This window comes from Barbus barbus, assembly GCF_936440315.1.
Source record: "Barbus barbus genome assembly, chromosome: 17".
Lineage (NCBI taxonomy): Eukaryota > Metazoa > Chordata > Actinopteri > Cypriniformes > Cyprinidae > Barbus > Barbus barbus.
In genome coordinates, this window is record NC_136745.1 from 13,273,128 (window position 1) to 13,290,085 (window position 16,958).

General features: G+C 38.0%; 1 protein-coding gene across 1 annotated transcript in view; it reads right to left on the minus strand.

Annotated features, from left to right (window-relative positions):
* LOC306883648 (polycomb group RING finger protein 3-like) overlaps positions 1–16,958 on the minus strand; it is a 38,324-nt gene that overhangs the window by 8,633 nt on the left and 12,733 nt on the right. Inside the window, exons 3-6 of the mRNA XM_079439010.1 lie at positions 12,862–12,979; positions 10,685–10,781; positions 3,461–3,516; positions 3,158–3,268 (exon numbers count right to left, since the gene is read on the minus strand). Coding sequence (XP_079295136.1) covers positions 3,158–3,268; positions 3,461–3,516; positions 10,685–10,781; positions 12,862–12,979 — 382 coding nt within the window. The remainder of the gene's footprint in view (positions 1–3,157; positions 3,269–3,460; positions 3,517–10,684; positions 10,782–12,861; positions 12,980–16,958) is intronic.

Below are 16,958 nucleotides of genomic sequence, written 5' to 3' on the forward strand. Positions count from 1 at the left end.
CATTATAAAACAATCAATGTTTAATCATAATTCGTATTAAGATTCCAAGAACTTGTAATTCATTGCTTCTCAGGGCTGGAATTATATTGAGCACAAGTTTGTGACTCTGGGAAGTGTTTCTTCATTACACAGTGAAGAAACATTCATCAAACACAAAAAAGCAATTATCTCAACCTGCTCCCCCACACATTTGCCAGTCTCCAAAACAAGTCTGCACTTCATCAATGGAAATAGATTAATTTGTGATTCAACCTGCCCAAAAGAACACTTCACACCTCAGACAGGCAGACAGCTGCCCACTGAACAGGTCAGAAACTAGGGCTGCATCTCATTACAGTGTTATGGAAGCCTAAAAATACTCTCCTTTATTAATATTGATGAGAGGGATCCAATGTAACCTAATCTACCACTCAAAAGTTTGGGTTAAATAAGATTTCTTTAATATTTTTTAAATAAAAATCAATACTTTTATTAAGCAAATAATAAATAAATCATATTTAAAGCAAATGCTTTTCTTTTGAACTTTCCATTCATCAAAAGAATCCTAAAATGTTTTATTAAGGTTTTCACACATGTATTACGCAGCACTAGTTTTCATCATTGATTATAATAAAAATGTTTCTTGAGCACCAAATCAGCATATCAGAATGATTTCTGAAGGATCATGTGACGAAGACCATTAATGATGCAGACAATTCAGTTTTGCATCACAGGAATAAATTACATTTTAAAATGTATTAAAACTAATTAGTTATTTTAACTTAGAATATATTTCACAATATTACTGTTTTTTTCTATAATTTTTAACAAAAAAATGCAGCCTTGTTGAGCATGAGACATTAAGGTCTTATTGACGTTTTTTTTTTCCTGCGGCTATTGACAACAGGTTGCAGATGCTGTCAACATAGTTTAAGCTACATTTAACTACGAATATCCTCCATTTAAATCCTTAAAACAAAATTTTCATTAAATATCACCAAAACTGGTCAACGCAGGAGGGAATTTGATTCAAGTGGCCAGTCCAGTTGAGTGTGGTTGACTTATTTTATTGCATTTCAAATCAACGACTGTCCACACACCCTCATGATTTTGTATGAGAGGCTGTCAAACATTACTGTGACATTGTCATTGCATCACCAGAAATCTCAACCGCAGTAATGGGAACGGGAAAGAGGTTTCGTGCATCTGGACGAAATGCAGTCTGGGTTCAGTCGTTCTTAAGCCTTGACTGCTACAGCGATGGCTTCTTTCCGGGACACTCAGAATATTCTTTCCGATAGTTAAAATGTTCCCTGACTAAGAAGTCTGAGCTAATCAGCAGCCAGCAGACTGTGAAGCAGAGAAAAAGCAGGACTTCCAGCAAAATAAGTTTCATTAGGGTGTTTAATATACGGGGTGCCTCTAGAAAGCTGTCCGTGGATGAGGTGCACAAGCTCAGGTAGCATGCTTTCCCATGCTTTCCAGAAGGGTGACTTCTTTTTCAAGCTCGGCAACAGTCTGGTTAATATCCACTGTGATGGGATTTGAGAAGCACCGTCAGGTACCCTACCACGGCAGATTCAGAGCAGCCCTCTCTAAAATCACCCTTATAAAAGCACACCTGTAACACCAGGCCAGAAAAGCATTTTTAAATGCTCATAACACTCATAAATAAAGGCTGTCATGCTTTATGCTTATTTGTGGGCAGGTAATGCAGTCAGTTACGTCATCATTTCACCACGTGCTTCTCCTTTTCACGTGCTTCTTCAGTTTGGTGTGCTTGAGGACTGAAGACTTCAAATGAAGTACTATTCAGAAACAAAAGACAGGTCTGCTAAACTGACTGAGACAATGTGGAACAAGAGACCACTTACGTCTGAGCCTTATTTACTACAATGCATGAATCCAGCCATTACAACTGCTGACTCAGCCTGCCTGAGGACCAGTATTTGCACAGACTTTATCACTGAACACGGTACTGAAAGATGAAAAGAGCAAGATACTGCCTGGGTTTAGATTACTGTTTCCTCAAACAAAAGGTAAGGGCCTGTTTACCACTGAAAAAAAACAAAATAATGTGCTTGTTTAGAGTCTAGAGGCTTTCAAACATGCTTTCCTCATTCTTCAGCTCCTTTAGACTAATATAATAAAAAAACAATACTGGGCAACATAAGAAATTATGCTTTGTAATGTGAAAATTAAAGTATGTGTGTTACAGTAAAGTTGATGTTACATCAATTTTCTTCACTGTAAAAAAACAAAACAAAAAGGTTTGGGTCAGTAAGACTTAAATATTTTTTTAAAAATCTTTTACACTTCCCAATTATTTGATATAAATATTATCATTTAAAATAACTTTTCTGTTTTAATACATTTTAAAATAATAATTTATTCCTGTGATCCAAAGTGGAATTTTCAGTATCATTACTTCAGACTTCAGTGTCACATTATTTTTCAGAAATCACTATAATATGCTGATTTTCCGCTCATTCAAAACATTTCTTTTTATAATCAATGTTAAGAAATAGTTGTACTAAAAGTTTTTGTGGAAACCATTATACATTTCTTAAAGATTTGTTGAAGAAAGTTCAAAAGAACAGCATTTATTTGAAATAGAAATCTATTTTAACATTATAAAAGTTTTTGCTGTCACTTCTGGTCAATTTAATACATCATTTAATGCATAAATAAAAGTATTCATTTGTTTTTTTTAAAAATATATATATTCTTAAAAAAAACTGACCCCCAAACTCTTGAATGGTAGTGCATTATTTATATTGCCTTGTATATTAAGGTTATAATAACTGTCTATAAATTTATTCGGGTAAAAATACTTCCTTTCAGTAATGAGAAAAACCACTGAGATTACAAAAAGTATTCAAAAGTAAATCTGTACGCATCACAGTAATGAAGAATCAAGAGAAAATATGCTTAACTACCATGAAAAAAAGTCATGCTGCAAAAATTTTAATGGCCCTTCAAAATGCTTTATTGTCTTTATGCAAAACAATAAAATAAATAAATAAATCTTTCATATATTTTGGGGAAGGAGTGGTGACATGTGACACAGACATGTTTTTGAAAGATTTAAAGACCTTTAAAGGCACACTGTACCACTGCCTCTGTGATCGTAGATGGACTGTACCACCTACAGCAGTTAAAGAGAGCTGGGACGTACCATTGTGCTGTGACTCCAGGTGGGTTTTCATGTTACACAGCTCTCCTTTGATGTCTCCAGGCACCTCCATGCCTAACTTCTGATAAAATTCTCTCTGTTTTTTCATCTCCGCTGCACACAAGAAAGCAAAGAGGAAAAATTAAAGCCTTACTGTTAAAATCTTACACATCATTAGCTGCTTCATAAAATATGCTTTACATAAGAAATATATAATCAGATAATGAGGGTATTTTCATTACCATTTCGCATGGATCGTATTTCTTAAACATCCAAAAAAAAAAACAAAAAAAAAAACAGACAAACCTTCTTGCAGTCCTGGCACTAACTTATAGACGATATCTTGCATTGTTCGGTCATGGCTGAGGGAAAAGGGAGAAATGGAAATGAATATAATTTATTCAAAGAATATGCATTATTACACCAAGAAACACAGCTGAAGGACAAGAAAGAAATGCACAAAAATGAACACCAAGAAAATTGCAATTTGCATTTGCATTCAGCAGGCACGTTCCCTCATAACTATGATTGTTAATTAGCATATAGTGTAGTTCTTCCTCGTGTCTCTAATTCTCCTGTGACTGGAGGTTCCCAGGGCTTGGAGGTAAAACCTATTAAGCGTGTGTTTACATGTTCATCTCTGTGGCGCCTCTGGTACGGCTGCCCGCCTCCGAGAACATGTTACCATGCCACAAAACCCACGAGTGCTGGTTCCAAGCAGCCAACAACCAAAACAAGCACCCACTTTGAGATTCACAGCTCTTGTTGTGTAGCTTATACTTTCTGGAACACTGTAAATGAACTCTGAAAAAATTTGAAACTTTACAGGCATTTAACTCATTTAAACCTGATGAAACATGTGAAGAAGATTTACATAAAACCTTTAAGTGATAGTTCACCCTAAAGTGAAAATTCTGTCATTAATTACTCACCCTTGTGTCGTTCCAAACCCGTAAGACCTTCTTTCATCTTAAGAACACACATTAAGATATTGTTGATGAAATCCGAGAGCTTTCTGACCCTGCAAAGGGAACTGATACATTCAAGGCCCAGAAACATAGTAAGGACATCGGTAAAATTGTCCATGTGACAGTGGTTCAACCTTAATTTTATGAAGCTACGAGAATACTTTTTGTGCACAAAAAAACAAAAATGACTTTATTCAACAATTATTCTGGGTCATTCTCTGCGTGCGTCAATGACCGACATGGAAGAAATGTATAAAGTTGTTATTTTTGTTTTCTTTGCACACAAAAAGTACTCTCGTAGCTTCATAAAATTACGGTTGAACCACTGATGTCACATGGACAATTTTAGAATCAGAATCAGAATCAGAATGAGCTTTATTGCCAGGCATGTTTACACATACGAGGAATTTGTTTTCATGACAGAAGCTACCGCAGCGCAACAAAATGACAGTGACAGAACAAAAAACAGATAATAAAAAGAAGAATTAAAAAGAACAAGTAAATAAGGAATAACAATATACAAATTGACAAATGTATGTACAGGTATATAACAGTAGACAGTTTTGTATGTACTGGTATATTGTGTGCAATTGAAATGTAGACGTATGCGTGTTAGATAAATAAGTGTATAAATAGTGTGTGTACCATAATTATTGTCAAGTGTTCATGAGATGGATTGCCTGAGGGAAGAAACTGTTTCTGTGTCTGGATGGTCTGGTGCACAGAGCTCTGTAGCGTCGACCAGACGGTAACAGTTCAAAGAGGGAGTGTGCTGGATGTGAGGGGTCCAAAGTGATTTTGCTCACTCTGGATAAGTACAGTTCTTGGAGAGTGGGGAGGGTAGTACCAATGATTCGCTCAGCAGTCCGGATTACCTTCTGTAGTCTTCTGAGGTCAGATTTGGTAGCTAAGCTGAACCAGACAGTTATTGAAGTGCAGAGGATGGATTCAATGATGGCAGAGAAGAACTGTTTCAGGAGCTCCTGTGGCAGGTTGAACTTCCTCAGCTGGCGAAGAAAATACAACCTCTGCCGGGCCTTTTTTACAATGGAGTTACATAATGCAGTCCCATGTTGACTGCATCGTCCACAGACCTGTTTGCTCTGTAGGCAAACTGAAGAGGATCCAGCAAGGGTCCAGTGATGTCCTTCAGGTGGGCCAGCACCAGTTTTTCAAATGACTTCATGACCACAGATGTTAGAGCCACAGGCCTGTAGTCATTTAGTCCTGTAATTTTGGATTTCTTTGGGATGGGGATGATGGTGGAGAGTTTGAAGCATGAAGGGACTTCGCACAGTTCCAGTGATCTGTTGAAGATCTTTGTGAAGATGGGGGCCAGCTGGTCAGCACAGGATTTCAGACAGGCTGGTGTGACACCATCTGGGCCTGGTGCTTTTTTCCCTTTTCTGTTTCCGGAAGACCTGGCGCACCTCATCTTTGCTGGTCTGAATTGCAGGTGTGGGGGAGAGGGGGGTTGCTGGAGATGTTAATGGTTGTTTGGAGAGGTGTCCAGAGCGGGTGTGGGGTGTTTTTTCAAATCTGCAATAGAACTCATTCAGATTGTCTGCCTGTTTGATTCTCCACAGTGCTGGGGGATGGTGTCTTGTAGTTGGTTATCTCTTTCAGACCTTTCCACACTGATGCTGGGTCACTGGAAGAGAATTGGATCCTTAGCTTATCGGAATAATTCCTCTTTGCTACTCTGATCTCCTTTTCCAGTGTGTATTTGGCCTGTTTATACAAGACCTGTAAGCATCTTCTTTGGCCTGAGAGAGCTGTCTGAGTTTTGCAGTGAACCATGCAGCCTCAAAAACACTCCAATCAGTGAGGTCGAGACAGGCTTGTAAAACCTGCTGTCTCGTTGGTCCATCTCTTTACGGTCTTTACCACAGGTTTAGCAGATTTCAGTTTCTGACTGTAGGTCGGTATAAAATGAACCAGGCAGTGATCAGAGAGCCCAAAGCTGCCCGTGAAACAGAGTGATATGCATTCTTTATTGTTGTGTAACAGTGATCCAATATATTACGGTCTCTGGTGGGACATGTAACATGCTGTCTGTATTTTGGCACTTCACGGGAGAGATTTGCTTTATTAAAGTCCCCAAGAATGATTAAAACAGAGTCTGGGTGTTGTTGTTCCGTGTAAAGCTGAGCTCACGTGCGCTTGCGGAGGAATGTAGACACTCACGAGAATGAACGAACAGAACTCCCGCGGCGAGTAGAACGGCTTGCAGTTAATGAAGAGCGTTTCTAGATCAGAACAACACATATTTAACACTGTTACATCTGTACACCACCTCTCACTGATGTAAAAGCCGGTGAAATATCAGGTGTTGTATACTTCCGAATGTCCAGCTGTTTGTCTCTGGTGAAACTGATTGCAGGGATATGACTAAAGACAGGACAAACTAACAAAAACAAAAACAACTGTGGACGACGCCACAAAGGCTGCCATCAGTGGTGCCATCTTGACTTATTACTGACGTCCTTAATACGTTTCTGGGCTTTGAACATTGCAGTTCTGATGCAGGATCAGAAAGCTCTCGGATTTCATCAAAAATATCTTAATTTCTGTTCCGAAGATGAACGAAGGTCTTACTGGTTTGGAACGACGAGATGAGAGTGAGTAATTAAATGACAGAATTTTCATTTTTGGGTGAACTATCCCTTTAAAGAAATTTGCCTGCAGTGTGACATTTTCATGAAAATTAAGAACATTTACTCCTGTTTTGTCAAATCCTAAATCTCAGCCGTCATTACTCCAGTCTCGAGGGTCACATGAACCTTCAGAAATCATTCTAATATGCTGATTTGATGCTCAAGAAACATTTCTTATTATTATCATCAATGTTAAAAACAATTATGCTGCTCCAACTAATATTTTTGTTTTTCAGGATTCATTGATGAGAAGCAAGTATAATTAAAACAGTAAAATTAATTAATGATGTGATGAAAATAATGTCACAACGCAACAAAAAATATGCAAAAAAAATGTCCTCAAGTTTTTTGGGTCTAGTTTAGTGAATGAGCCCTTGTGGCAGGTCGGTTCCTCTTAATAGCACATAATGACTCAGACCAGTTGGAAACTGATCTTAGATATGCCCTCGTGCCACTTTGAGAATACAGGCCACATTCTGTGTCAGAGTCCAGCTCACTGTTAGCTGATCTGCTCCCTGAGGGCACGATGAGAGAGAAAGAGAGACAGAGAGAGATCAGGATTATGAGGCAGTGGAACACCTGTGTCCCTGGTGCACAGCCAGAGCCACCACCTGTTCCTAAATCCCAGCAGCCTGGCGGGGAAGGTAGAGGTCCAATTAGCCGCCACCAAGCTTCCACAGAGGGGGCCGGAAGGGCTGGTGGTGAGGGGGTGACTGGCATTTAGCTAGCTGATCAACAAACCTCCGTTTTGTGTGTGTGTGGGTGTATGTTTGCGCAAGTGCGAGAGAGAGCTGGGGATCAATGAGCTGCCACTGTTAATACAGACAAATCCAGTTTTCATTCATGATCAAACAGTGTGGCTCGTAAACACCAGGGTGTTAAACTAAGGTCAGATTAATCATGCGGAGAGGGAGGCGAGCTGGTTTGATGGCGTACGACGTAATGTAACTGACCCCGAACTCTTATATTGTCTCTTCCTCATATCCCACATGGCTTTCATCTACCAGCAAGGCTGGGGCAACTCTTTTCCGCCCCATTCAGAAGGAAGCACTGGGACCGTGGTGAATATTTAATGTGTTTGGAAATTGTTTCTCATCAGCGAGCAACTGCAAGCTTCTATGCAGCTAAATGACAATTATGAAAGAGCTGGCATCCAGCCCAGCGCACCAGCGGATGTATCAGACACAGAGGCACCGATGCTCAGGGGGCAGATGGACGCCACACCCCGACAGTTTACACACACCTACACACTGAGCACATCTGTGCGTGTCTCTCAGCAGCAGTTTCTGCTTACGGCATAAAAAGGTGAAGGCCTTTTCCTGTTGAAACAGGCTTGTTTGGTCAACTCTTAAGGGTACACATGCATACAGATGACCTCAAAGCTTGCATGGGCTAAACAGACATGGGCTACAAGTCACATGAGACTTAAGGGATTAGTTTACTTCCAGAATAAAAATATAAATTAAATCCTGAGAATTAATTAAGATTGAGGAAAACATTCCAGGATTTTTCTCCATATAGTGGACGGGCTGAAGGTCCAAATTGCTGTTTCAATGCAGCTTCAAAGGGCTCTACATGATCCCAGCTGAGGAATAAGTATCTTATCTTGAGAAAAAACAATCTGTCCTTTTAGTAAAAAAAGAAAAATGTATAACTTTTTGGCCACAAATGCTCGTCTTGCACTACCTCGACTTTACGCATTACGTAGTCACGTTGGAAAGGTCAAGCGTGACGTAGGCGGACGTACCGACTCAGAGTTTACTAAGCAAAAATGCAAAGAAAGTAAAACGGCCTTTACAAAAAAAGGTAAATCATCAATAGCGGATGATTTTGAAGTTGGATGAGAAACTGAGATGGAGTTTTTCACCCAACCCTACTTTTTTGAACCAAAGTACACAGACGAAGAACTAACCACACGTGACCTTTCCAACGAGATAACGTAATACTAGCTAGTGCAAGTTGAGCATTTGTGATTAAACAGTATTTAAAAATGTCATTTTTTTTATTTGATTGATCGTTTCGCTAGATAAGGCGCTTAGTTCTCAGCTGGGAGCGTGTATAGCCCTTTGAAGCTGCATTGAAACTGCAGTTTGGACCTTCAACCCGTTGGGTTCTTTGAAGTCCACTATATGGAGAATAATCATGTAACGAGACTTTTGCAAAATGGGACGTGCTTGATTTATAGAAGTATATTAGCATTATTCCTGTTTTTAAAATCGTGAAAGAGAACTTGCGCTGCTCCTCAGGAAGATATATATGCTCAGAGACGGAACAGAACAAGGCCATATCATCTTTTAGCTCAAGGTGCGCGCCTAAATGGTCAAATACACGCAAAAATGCGGCGCTTAGTGATCATTCATGTAAACCTTTGTCGCTCGTGTAATAAATGAACGTAAAGAGTTGAGAATGAAAATACGCGTGTAACAATAAATTGGATCTGTGCGGCTCTTAAAGTGACAGCGGGCTATATTCCTGTGTGCTTAATATTAATCAAACAACAACAACAAAAAAAAAAAAAACACACTGCTCTCGAGTGAAGGACTTTTGTAGCTTTAATAAGAAACAAATAAAGTTTATTCTTATAGTGAAGACTATGCGGTTTTATTTTACATTTGATTGTTCATTTCTGTAGTAGGCTGTTAACTGCTTGAGACTTGCATAAAAAAACAGTTTGTTTCATTTGTATCTTTTTATTCTATTGTATTTGTCCTGTGCTTTTTATTACTGACAGTTTAATTATTTTCAATAATTGAGGACTTTTTGTTTGTTTGTTTGGTCATATGGCCCCCTCATAATCGTGTTAAATAATCGCGATTACAATATTGACCAAAATAATCATGATTATGATTTTTGCCAAAATCGAGCAGCCCTAGTTAGGGCTGAATGATATATTGCATGCAACTGTCATGCTCATCTCGCCAGTAAAGCCGGTTCTGTGATTAGTAATAAATCTCCGTCACCTGTATTCAAATGGAGCGGCATTTAATACACAGAGCCGTAGTTTACCGACAAGCTACGCAATTCACGCTCAGAATCGCAGATGAATCGCCTGCGATATTGAACGTGATATTGCGTAGCTTGTCAGTGAACTACGGCTGTGTGTATTAAATGCCGCTCCATTTGAAAACAGGTGATGGAGATTTATTACTAATCACAGAACCGGCTTTACTGACGAGATGCACATGACAATCGCATGCAATATATATCGTAAAGCCTTAGGGTCAGTGAGAGTTTTACAAGTTTTTACTGCATTTTTAGCCAAATAAATGCAGCCTTGGTGTTTTTTTTTTCAACATTAAAAAATAATGTTGTGAATGTGTCCACAAAGTGCCTTTTCTGTGATGTGCCCTCTTTAAAATTACATCACATGCTTCAATTGCTTATGCATATCGCTCCCAGAGGTCTCTTCCTTTCACAGCCACTTCATCTCAAACCAGAAGAAATGGTGCAAAATTCTGCACTGTTGTGATAAATAAACACCCTGCGGTTGTAATCATGACTTTCCATGTGACAGCTCTACCCTGATTCATGGTGTGGATTTGTAGTAAACCTGCAGCCGATGGTTTAGCACAGCTGCTGCCCTTAAAATGACATCATGCTGAGCGATTCAGTTCCAGAAGTGTGTAAAACCTTCAGGTCACATCAACAGATGTTATCTCTGGGATGTGTGTGCTGGAGAGGAACGCTTCACCCTGGACATCAATAATTTCACCCTCCGACAAAGACTGCTGGAGGTAGCCACGTCACCTTCAAATACACGTGGCTACATGACACGCAACTAACATGCACAGAAGCCAGCAGTCAAAGACTACGCTATTCACCGGTGTGCCTTGATGGACCCCTAATGGGCAGCTCTGGGGTTTACACTGATTGAGACATGTTTGTCTACTGCGGTAAACTCTTACCCGATGTACTGCAGTGGATGGCTCTGGTGAATGACAATCCGACATGTGGGACATGTGTTGTTCTCTTCTAGGTACTTCACCAAACAGCTCCTGCAGACTATATATTCACACAAACACACACAATTTATAGGCTACACCTTTAAAAAGTTGATTCATTCTGTGCGCATTACATTATATGTCACAATGATAATTCTATTGATTTCCAAAAGTCAAGAATGTCACATTGATGTGAATTTGTTAAAATGACTCCGCATAAACCCAGAGGCAAAAAAATTAAACTAATAGCCCTTCTAGTTTTATGACTCAAACTACTAAAGCATAATCTCAAAGGCTCTTGATCTGCGGCACAATGACTCCCTCTAGTGTTCAATTCAAACACTAGCTAAACATTCTATACTTAATCTGAAAATCTTTAAATCTTTTTAAATCTGAAAAAAATTAATCTAAATCTTTTTAGCTGCTTAAAACACATGACTTTTACAAAAGGAGATTCTGAGTCAGATCCTTTTAATAAATCAGTCAATCTGGTTCACAAAAACTGTCCTAATTGATAATCTTCCCATTCATAGTTCTGTTAATCACTGCAACAGCATCATCGAGCCAGTGAGTTGAACTTGAAACAGTCTGATTCAACAACGAATCATTGGGACCTGGTTTTGTAAACCAGATTATTCTCTGGAAAAGATCTGACTCCAACAAACTATTTGTTAACATCTCTACTTCTCACCTGAACACGCCACTGAGAGCCAGGTTAAAACAAGGCTTCATTAAATGTAAATTTGGGTCCGTATGTCATAAATTCATCATTTGGTTTCAAAAGACTTTTCAAAAGACCACTTTTATGATACTTTTAAGGTTTTTTGTAATTTTATGTTACTTTGTGTTCTTTATAATGACAAGAGTGGCCAGGATATTCTTTAAAATTCACCATTTATGGTCCTAAAAAATAAACCCCCGGTTTCACAGACAAGGCTTAAACCTAGTCCCAGACTAAAATGTAAGTCTGAGCTGCTTCAGCTGAAAGAAACTTGCACCTACTGATCTTAAAATACATCAATGCCAATGTTTTTTTCTAAGGCACGTTTATAAAAAAAAAATTCTTAAAATGTCCTAATTGAACGATGCAGGCTAAAGCCCGATTTGGATGGTAATTGTTTCTCAGGGGGACGTAAGTGATATTCACCATATACAGGGGGTAGATGGTGATTTAATTGCGGTCCGAATCCAGGACATCTGTGTTTTTCTCTCACCACCCCCGTGAAAATCTCCGGCCAAATTACCTACTGTTTTTTGACAAACACCAAGGTTGTGTGGTAATTTAATTGCCGTCCGAATCCACATCTCTGAGTTTACCAGAAGAAATCGATTCAAAATTCAGCGTTTAAACCCTTTTTGAGCACTCCCGAACACAGTACGGTAACTGTTGTACTTCGGTGTAATTTTAATAAATATTTATTTCTGAAATGCTGGAAAGTATTTAAAAGAACAATACTTCATAACTTCTCCACCACAGCGAGTGAGAGCAGAAAGAGAAGAAAAGCACGTAAACATTCGAAATGGGTCTTTATTATGGCAGCAGCAGGTATGCAATACAATTTTAAAATGTGTATTATAAACGGATATATATCGCGTATAATTATATACAACTATAGTGTGTATTTTCCTATTTTTAAACAGGAGATTTAAATAATAAATAGGATTATACATTATAAAATATGCTTGGAATAATAAGAATATATTTTACATAAGTATTTTTAAATACATTTTCCACAATAAGAAGAATAAATTTGTATTTTTGAATAAAATTTATTTTATTTACAGCACACAATCATGTGACTGGCCACGTGAGCAGCGTGTTCGCAGGATCACAGAACTCACTTCTCCACTGCGAATAAATCGCCATCCGAATCCATGAGTTTTATCACTGAGGTGATACGCAAATTAATTTTTACAGACGTCCATATGAGAAACAATTACCGTCCGAATAGGGCTTTAGTCTAAGCTCTGTCTGTAAAACCAGGCCAAAGAGTCTTAAAAGTAAATGAACGATGAAGTAAACATTAATTTTTGGGTAAAGCAACACTTCTGCACACAATAATATCTGTAGACAATACAGATTCAAAATGTCATTCGTAACTGAAATAAAGACTAGATACTGGTTTAGCAATGACACTTACAGGTGTGTAAGCATTCAGTGACCGTGGTGGCGTCGATCAGGTACCCCTCGCACAGACGACAGGTTATGTGGGCGTTGATGTCCCACAGTTTAATCTTCCTGGTTAACATCTCGGGGTTCTGGATGAGAAAGAAAGGGAGGAAAAAGAGGTTAAAGTATTTCACAACACACAAAACCACAATCCAAACCTTAAGCTGAAGGAACGGGGGTCAGAAGGGTGATCTCACAGGTCACTAAGGTCAACCCTATTAACTATTTGTTTAGGGACGTCCCATGTGAAGCAGCCAGACAACTGTATTGACCAGACATGTTATCCACTGAAGTACAATCCGTGTCAGGACACATGCTGCTCAAATTCAATACAGATTAAACAGATTATTCACCACTCCAGCGGCCCACTGAAAAGAAAATAATTAGATCCGTCACTTCAATATTTGTGATTCATCTTTTAAGAAAAGTTTGTGTTCAAACCAAGTGGTAATTTGCACAATAATATCATCCATTAAAATGTAATGTAGTGAATGGTCAGAGATTGTATGAAACCTCTGTTTTAATATGAATCAATTTTGATATTCTTATTAAGATGAAATGCCTAGATATTACACAAACGTCAACATTAAAGTCAGCATTCCCTATTTACCCAACATACCCCGTCTCATTGTACATTGTTTCTCAGTGTATGTTATTCCAGGTTTAAAGGATTTCTTAAAAATAATATTATTAACAAAAAAAAAAGGCATTTGATAAAATATCATATACATGTTTTTATTTAAAATTATAATTATGTCTAAGTAGCATTTTAAAAATGATGAAGACTTTTTTCTGTGGAATAAAGTGCACTTATAACAAAAACTGAATTGTATCTGCACGTTGGTGCTGATTGGAACTGAAGTAATTGCAGTAAAGCGTGTAGAAGGTGAAAGACAAGCACTGCCTGCACCACAAGCTATGTTTACATCCACCTATTATGCACATTTTGGAATATCGCAGAATATATGCGCATTAAGAAAGTCATGTGACGGGAATAACTTGACTAACCAGCAGACCAATCTCGTTGTACAGCATCTGAAATGTTGTTTTGGTTGTTCTGAAATGCCTGAGCAAAGTCCATCAAAGTATTTCTGTATAATTGTCTTACACGACTGTGTTCCCAAACAGCAGGCATCCACCTCCGAAAGCAATGACAGCATTTATTGTGTCTGCTCACTCTGAGGCACAAGTAATTCATCATATACAGTGCCCTCCAAAAGTATTGGAACAGTAAGGCCGATTCCTTTATTTTTGCTGTAGACTGAAAACATTTGGGTTTGACATCAAAAGATGAATATGAGATGAGAGATTAACATTTCAGCTTTTATTTACAGGTATTTTCATCTGGATCTGATACATAACTTAGAAGATAGCACCTTTTGTTTGAACCCACCCATTTTTCATGTTGAAATGCTGTATGAAAATATTTGTATTAAGTGGTTTCTCCTACTTTTGTTAGTGATATTTCGTGCCAGTTTATCAGGAAGTGACAATTTTGTTGTCTTTGAATCGTTGGATAGAAACAGATGCTTTATTCGCAAATGTTTTATGCGATATTCTAATTTTGTGCATAAGTTAAATTTGAATCTTTGGATGGAAACATAGATAATGAGGCTAAATGTGTTCAGTAAGGCATAACCACAGGTGTTTTATGTTATGACACTTCCTCATAAAAGATTTTCAAACATCAGTCATGAATTCATCCACCAGCCAAGTTGCAATAATCATTATAGTGCAGTGTTAAATGAGGACAGAGAACTGCTACGGGCTGCAGTGAATATTACACTCTCACATTAGAGGGCTTCAATAAAAGTTGGAGCTTCAAAGCCATTAATTTACCCATGAGCCTAAATGCATTATTCGGGGGGGTGGGAGTTCAATCCAAGTATTAAGAAAACATTACACAAGGATCATGCATATCACAATAGATGACACAATAGAATTTGTAGTTAATAACTTGCTTATTATAGACAAACTGTTACATGGTTTGACCGTTTGAAGTTTGGCAGTGAATAAAAACATATATAAAAGAATATGATCTTTGAATACACCACATAATGAATCATGTGGATTACTATTACTGGAACTTTTGAAGTAGAATAAATCACCATTTACTTTTGTTGTAAATAAAAAGAAGCTTAGACATTCTGCACAACATCTCTATTCAAGATGACATAAAATATGGGAAACAGCACAAAATAATGGAAATTTTGGGGTGAAACATTTATGATTGTTAAAGGAATATTCACTCAAAAATGACAATCTGTTGAAAATGTATCCTCTTTAGTGAATGGGTACCGTCAGAAAGAGAAAAAAAAACTAATCTACACGACTCCAGTCCATCAACTGCCATCTTGTGAAGCGGAAACCTGCATCCATTTACTAAACAAATCCCTCAAGATGTTTTTAACTTCAAACAATTGCTTCTGGCTAAAATAAAAATATATCCATAACATTACTTCTATCCATAACTTTTTCTAATGAAAGTATCAAATAAGGAGTGAAACAGATCAAGTACAGTTTAGTGCACCCCTCTCCTCTCTTCTGTGGGGTGAGGAGCCGTTCTCATGGGACCAGTGTTAATTTAGTCAACGAAGACAATGACAAAATATATTAGTCAACAAACTTTTTTTCTGTGACTAAGACGAGACGTTGACGAGCTAAAACTAATATCTGATGATAAAAACTATGACAAAATGTATGCCGCGTCTTCGTGAACAAGATGAGACAGGAATAAAATGTTATTTGAGGACTACCGGATATTCAAAATACATCCTATAGGCTAAATTAACTGTCTTTCAAAATGTGTGTCTCTGTCATTGTTTAAAGGCGTTTGCATATCTAGTCTCAGTATGGCAGCAGCAGTGGACGGATAGGCTACCAAAATGCGAACTAGTGATCTGAAACAATAGCCTCAGCACCCGAAGAGTTAGGGACTGGGAGACAAGAGTCCTGTTTCTCCCGGGAGTCACAATTTGTTGTCGATTAACTTAAAGTTAGTGAAGGCAGGATAGGTGTAATCGCGCTGATAGAAGAGCTCTCTCTCGCGCACGCTCCACTTCTTCAGTTCTCATACAGCGCGCGATCAGTTCTCAGTGCTCAAATACACACAGCAGTCCAAATGTATCGTGTAGAGTCAGACTATCTCACGTAAATACAATCGGTTATGGCTTAAAAGCGTAACAAGTGGGTGAAAACTGAATGCGTGTCAGTATTACATGCATACCTTCTGTCTTAAATGGACAGCATTCCTAATTATGTGTCATCAATGTTAACCAACAAAAGATGTTAAATAAATGTATACTTAAGTAAACCTACTGTATCTGAAATAGGAGTTTAATTTGTATCTCTACCAAAAAATGAAAATTTATTCCAGTTTTTCCAAATTCAATACTTGATTCAAATTTCTCATAACTAAGCTTAACTGATTTGGTCTAAAGAGAGAAGAATTAATGACTATTTTTGTTTGAATACTACATATAAAATAGCTACCAAAATAAATGTTGGTAACTGCAGTTTGACGAAAAGTAATGACTAAAAGTAGCCAAAAATGCAATGACTTTTCATCGACTAAAACTATGAAAGACTCAAATGACTAAAATGTGACTAAGACCATTAAGCATTTTCGTCTCAAGATAAAGACTAAGACTAAATCAAAAATAACGGCCAAAATTAACACTGCATGGGACTGTTTACTTTAGCCGCAGAACTTGCTAACTATAGCCCATTATTAGGAAAGACTATTTGTAAAGATTTATAAAAAAAATTATACTCACTTCTGTAGGTGAGGCTGGATCACAAACGATGTGGGCGAACAAACGCTTTTGAGTTAGATCGGGGCGCGTTCCCTTCAAAAACAAAGGTAATCCACTGCGTCTTCAGCCGCTCAGATGTCAAGAGTAAATGACGACTGCTATGTTCATTATTACATCCAACAACAAAACACTTAAATCGCTTAAGAGCCATTCTTGTCTACATCTGCTCCAGTGTCGAAACAATGGCAGACTGATGAAAGCTCACTCACGGCGGGTCTAAGGTAAGACGGCCTTATCAATCAACAATCGTGGG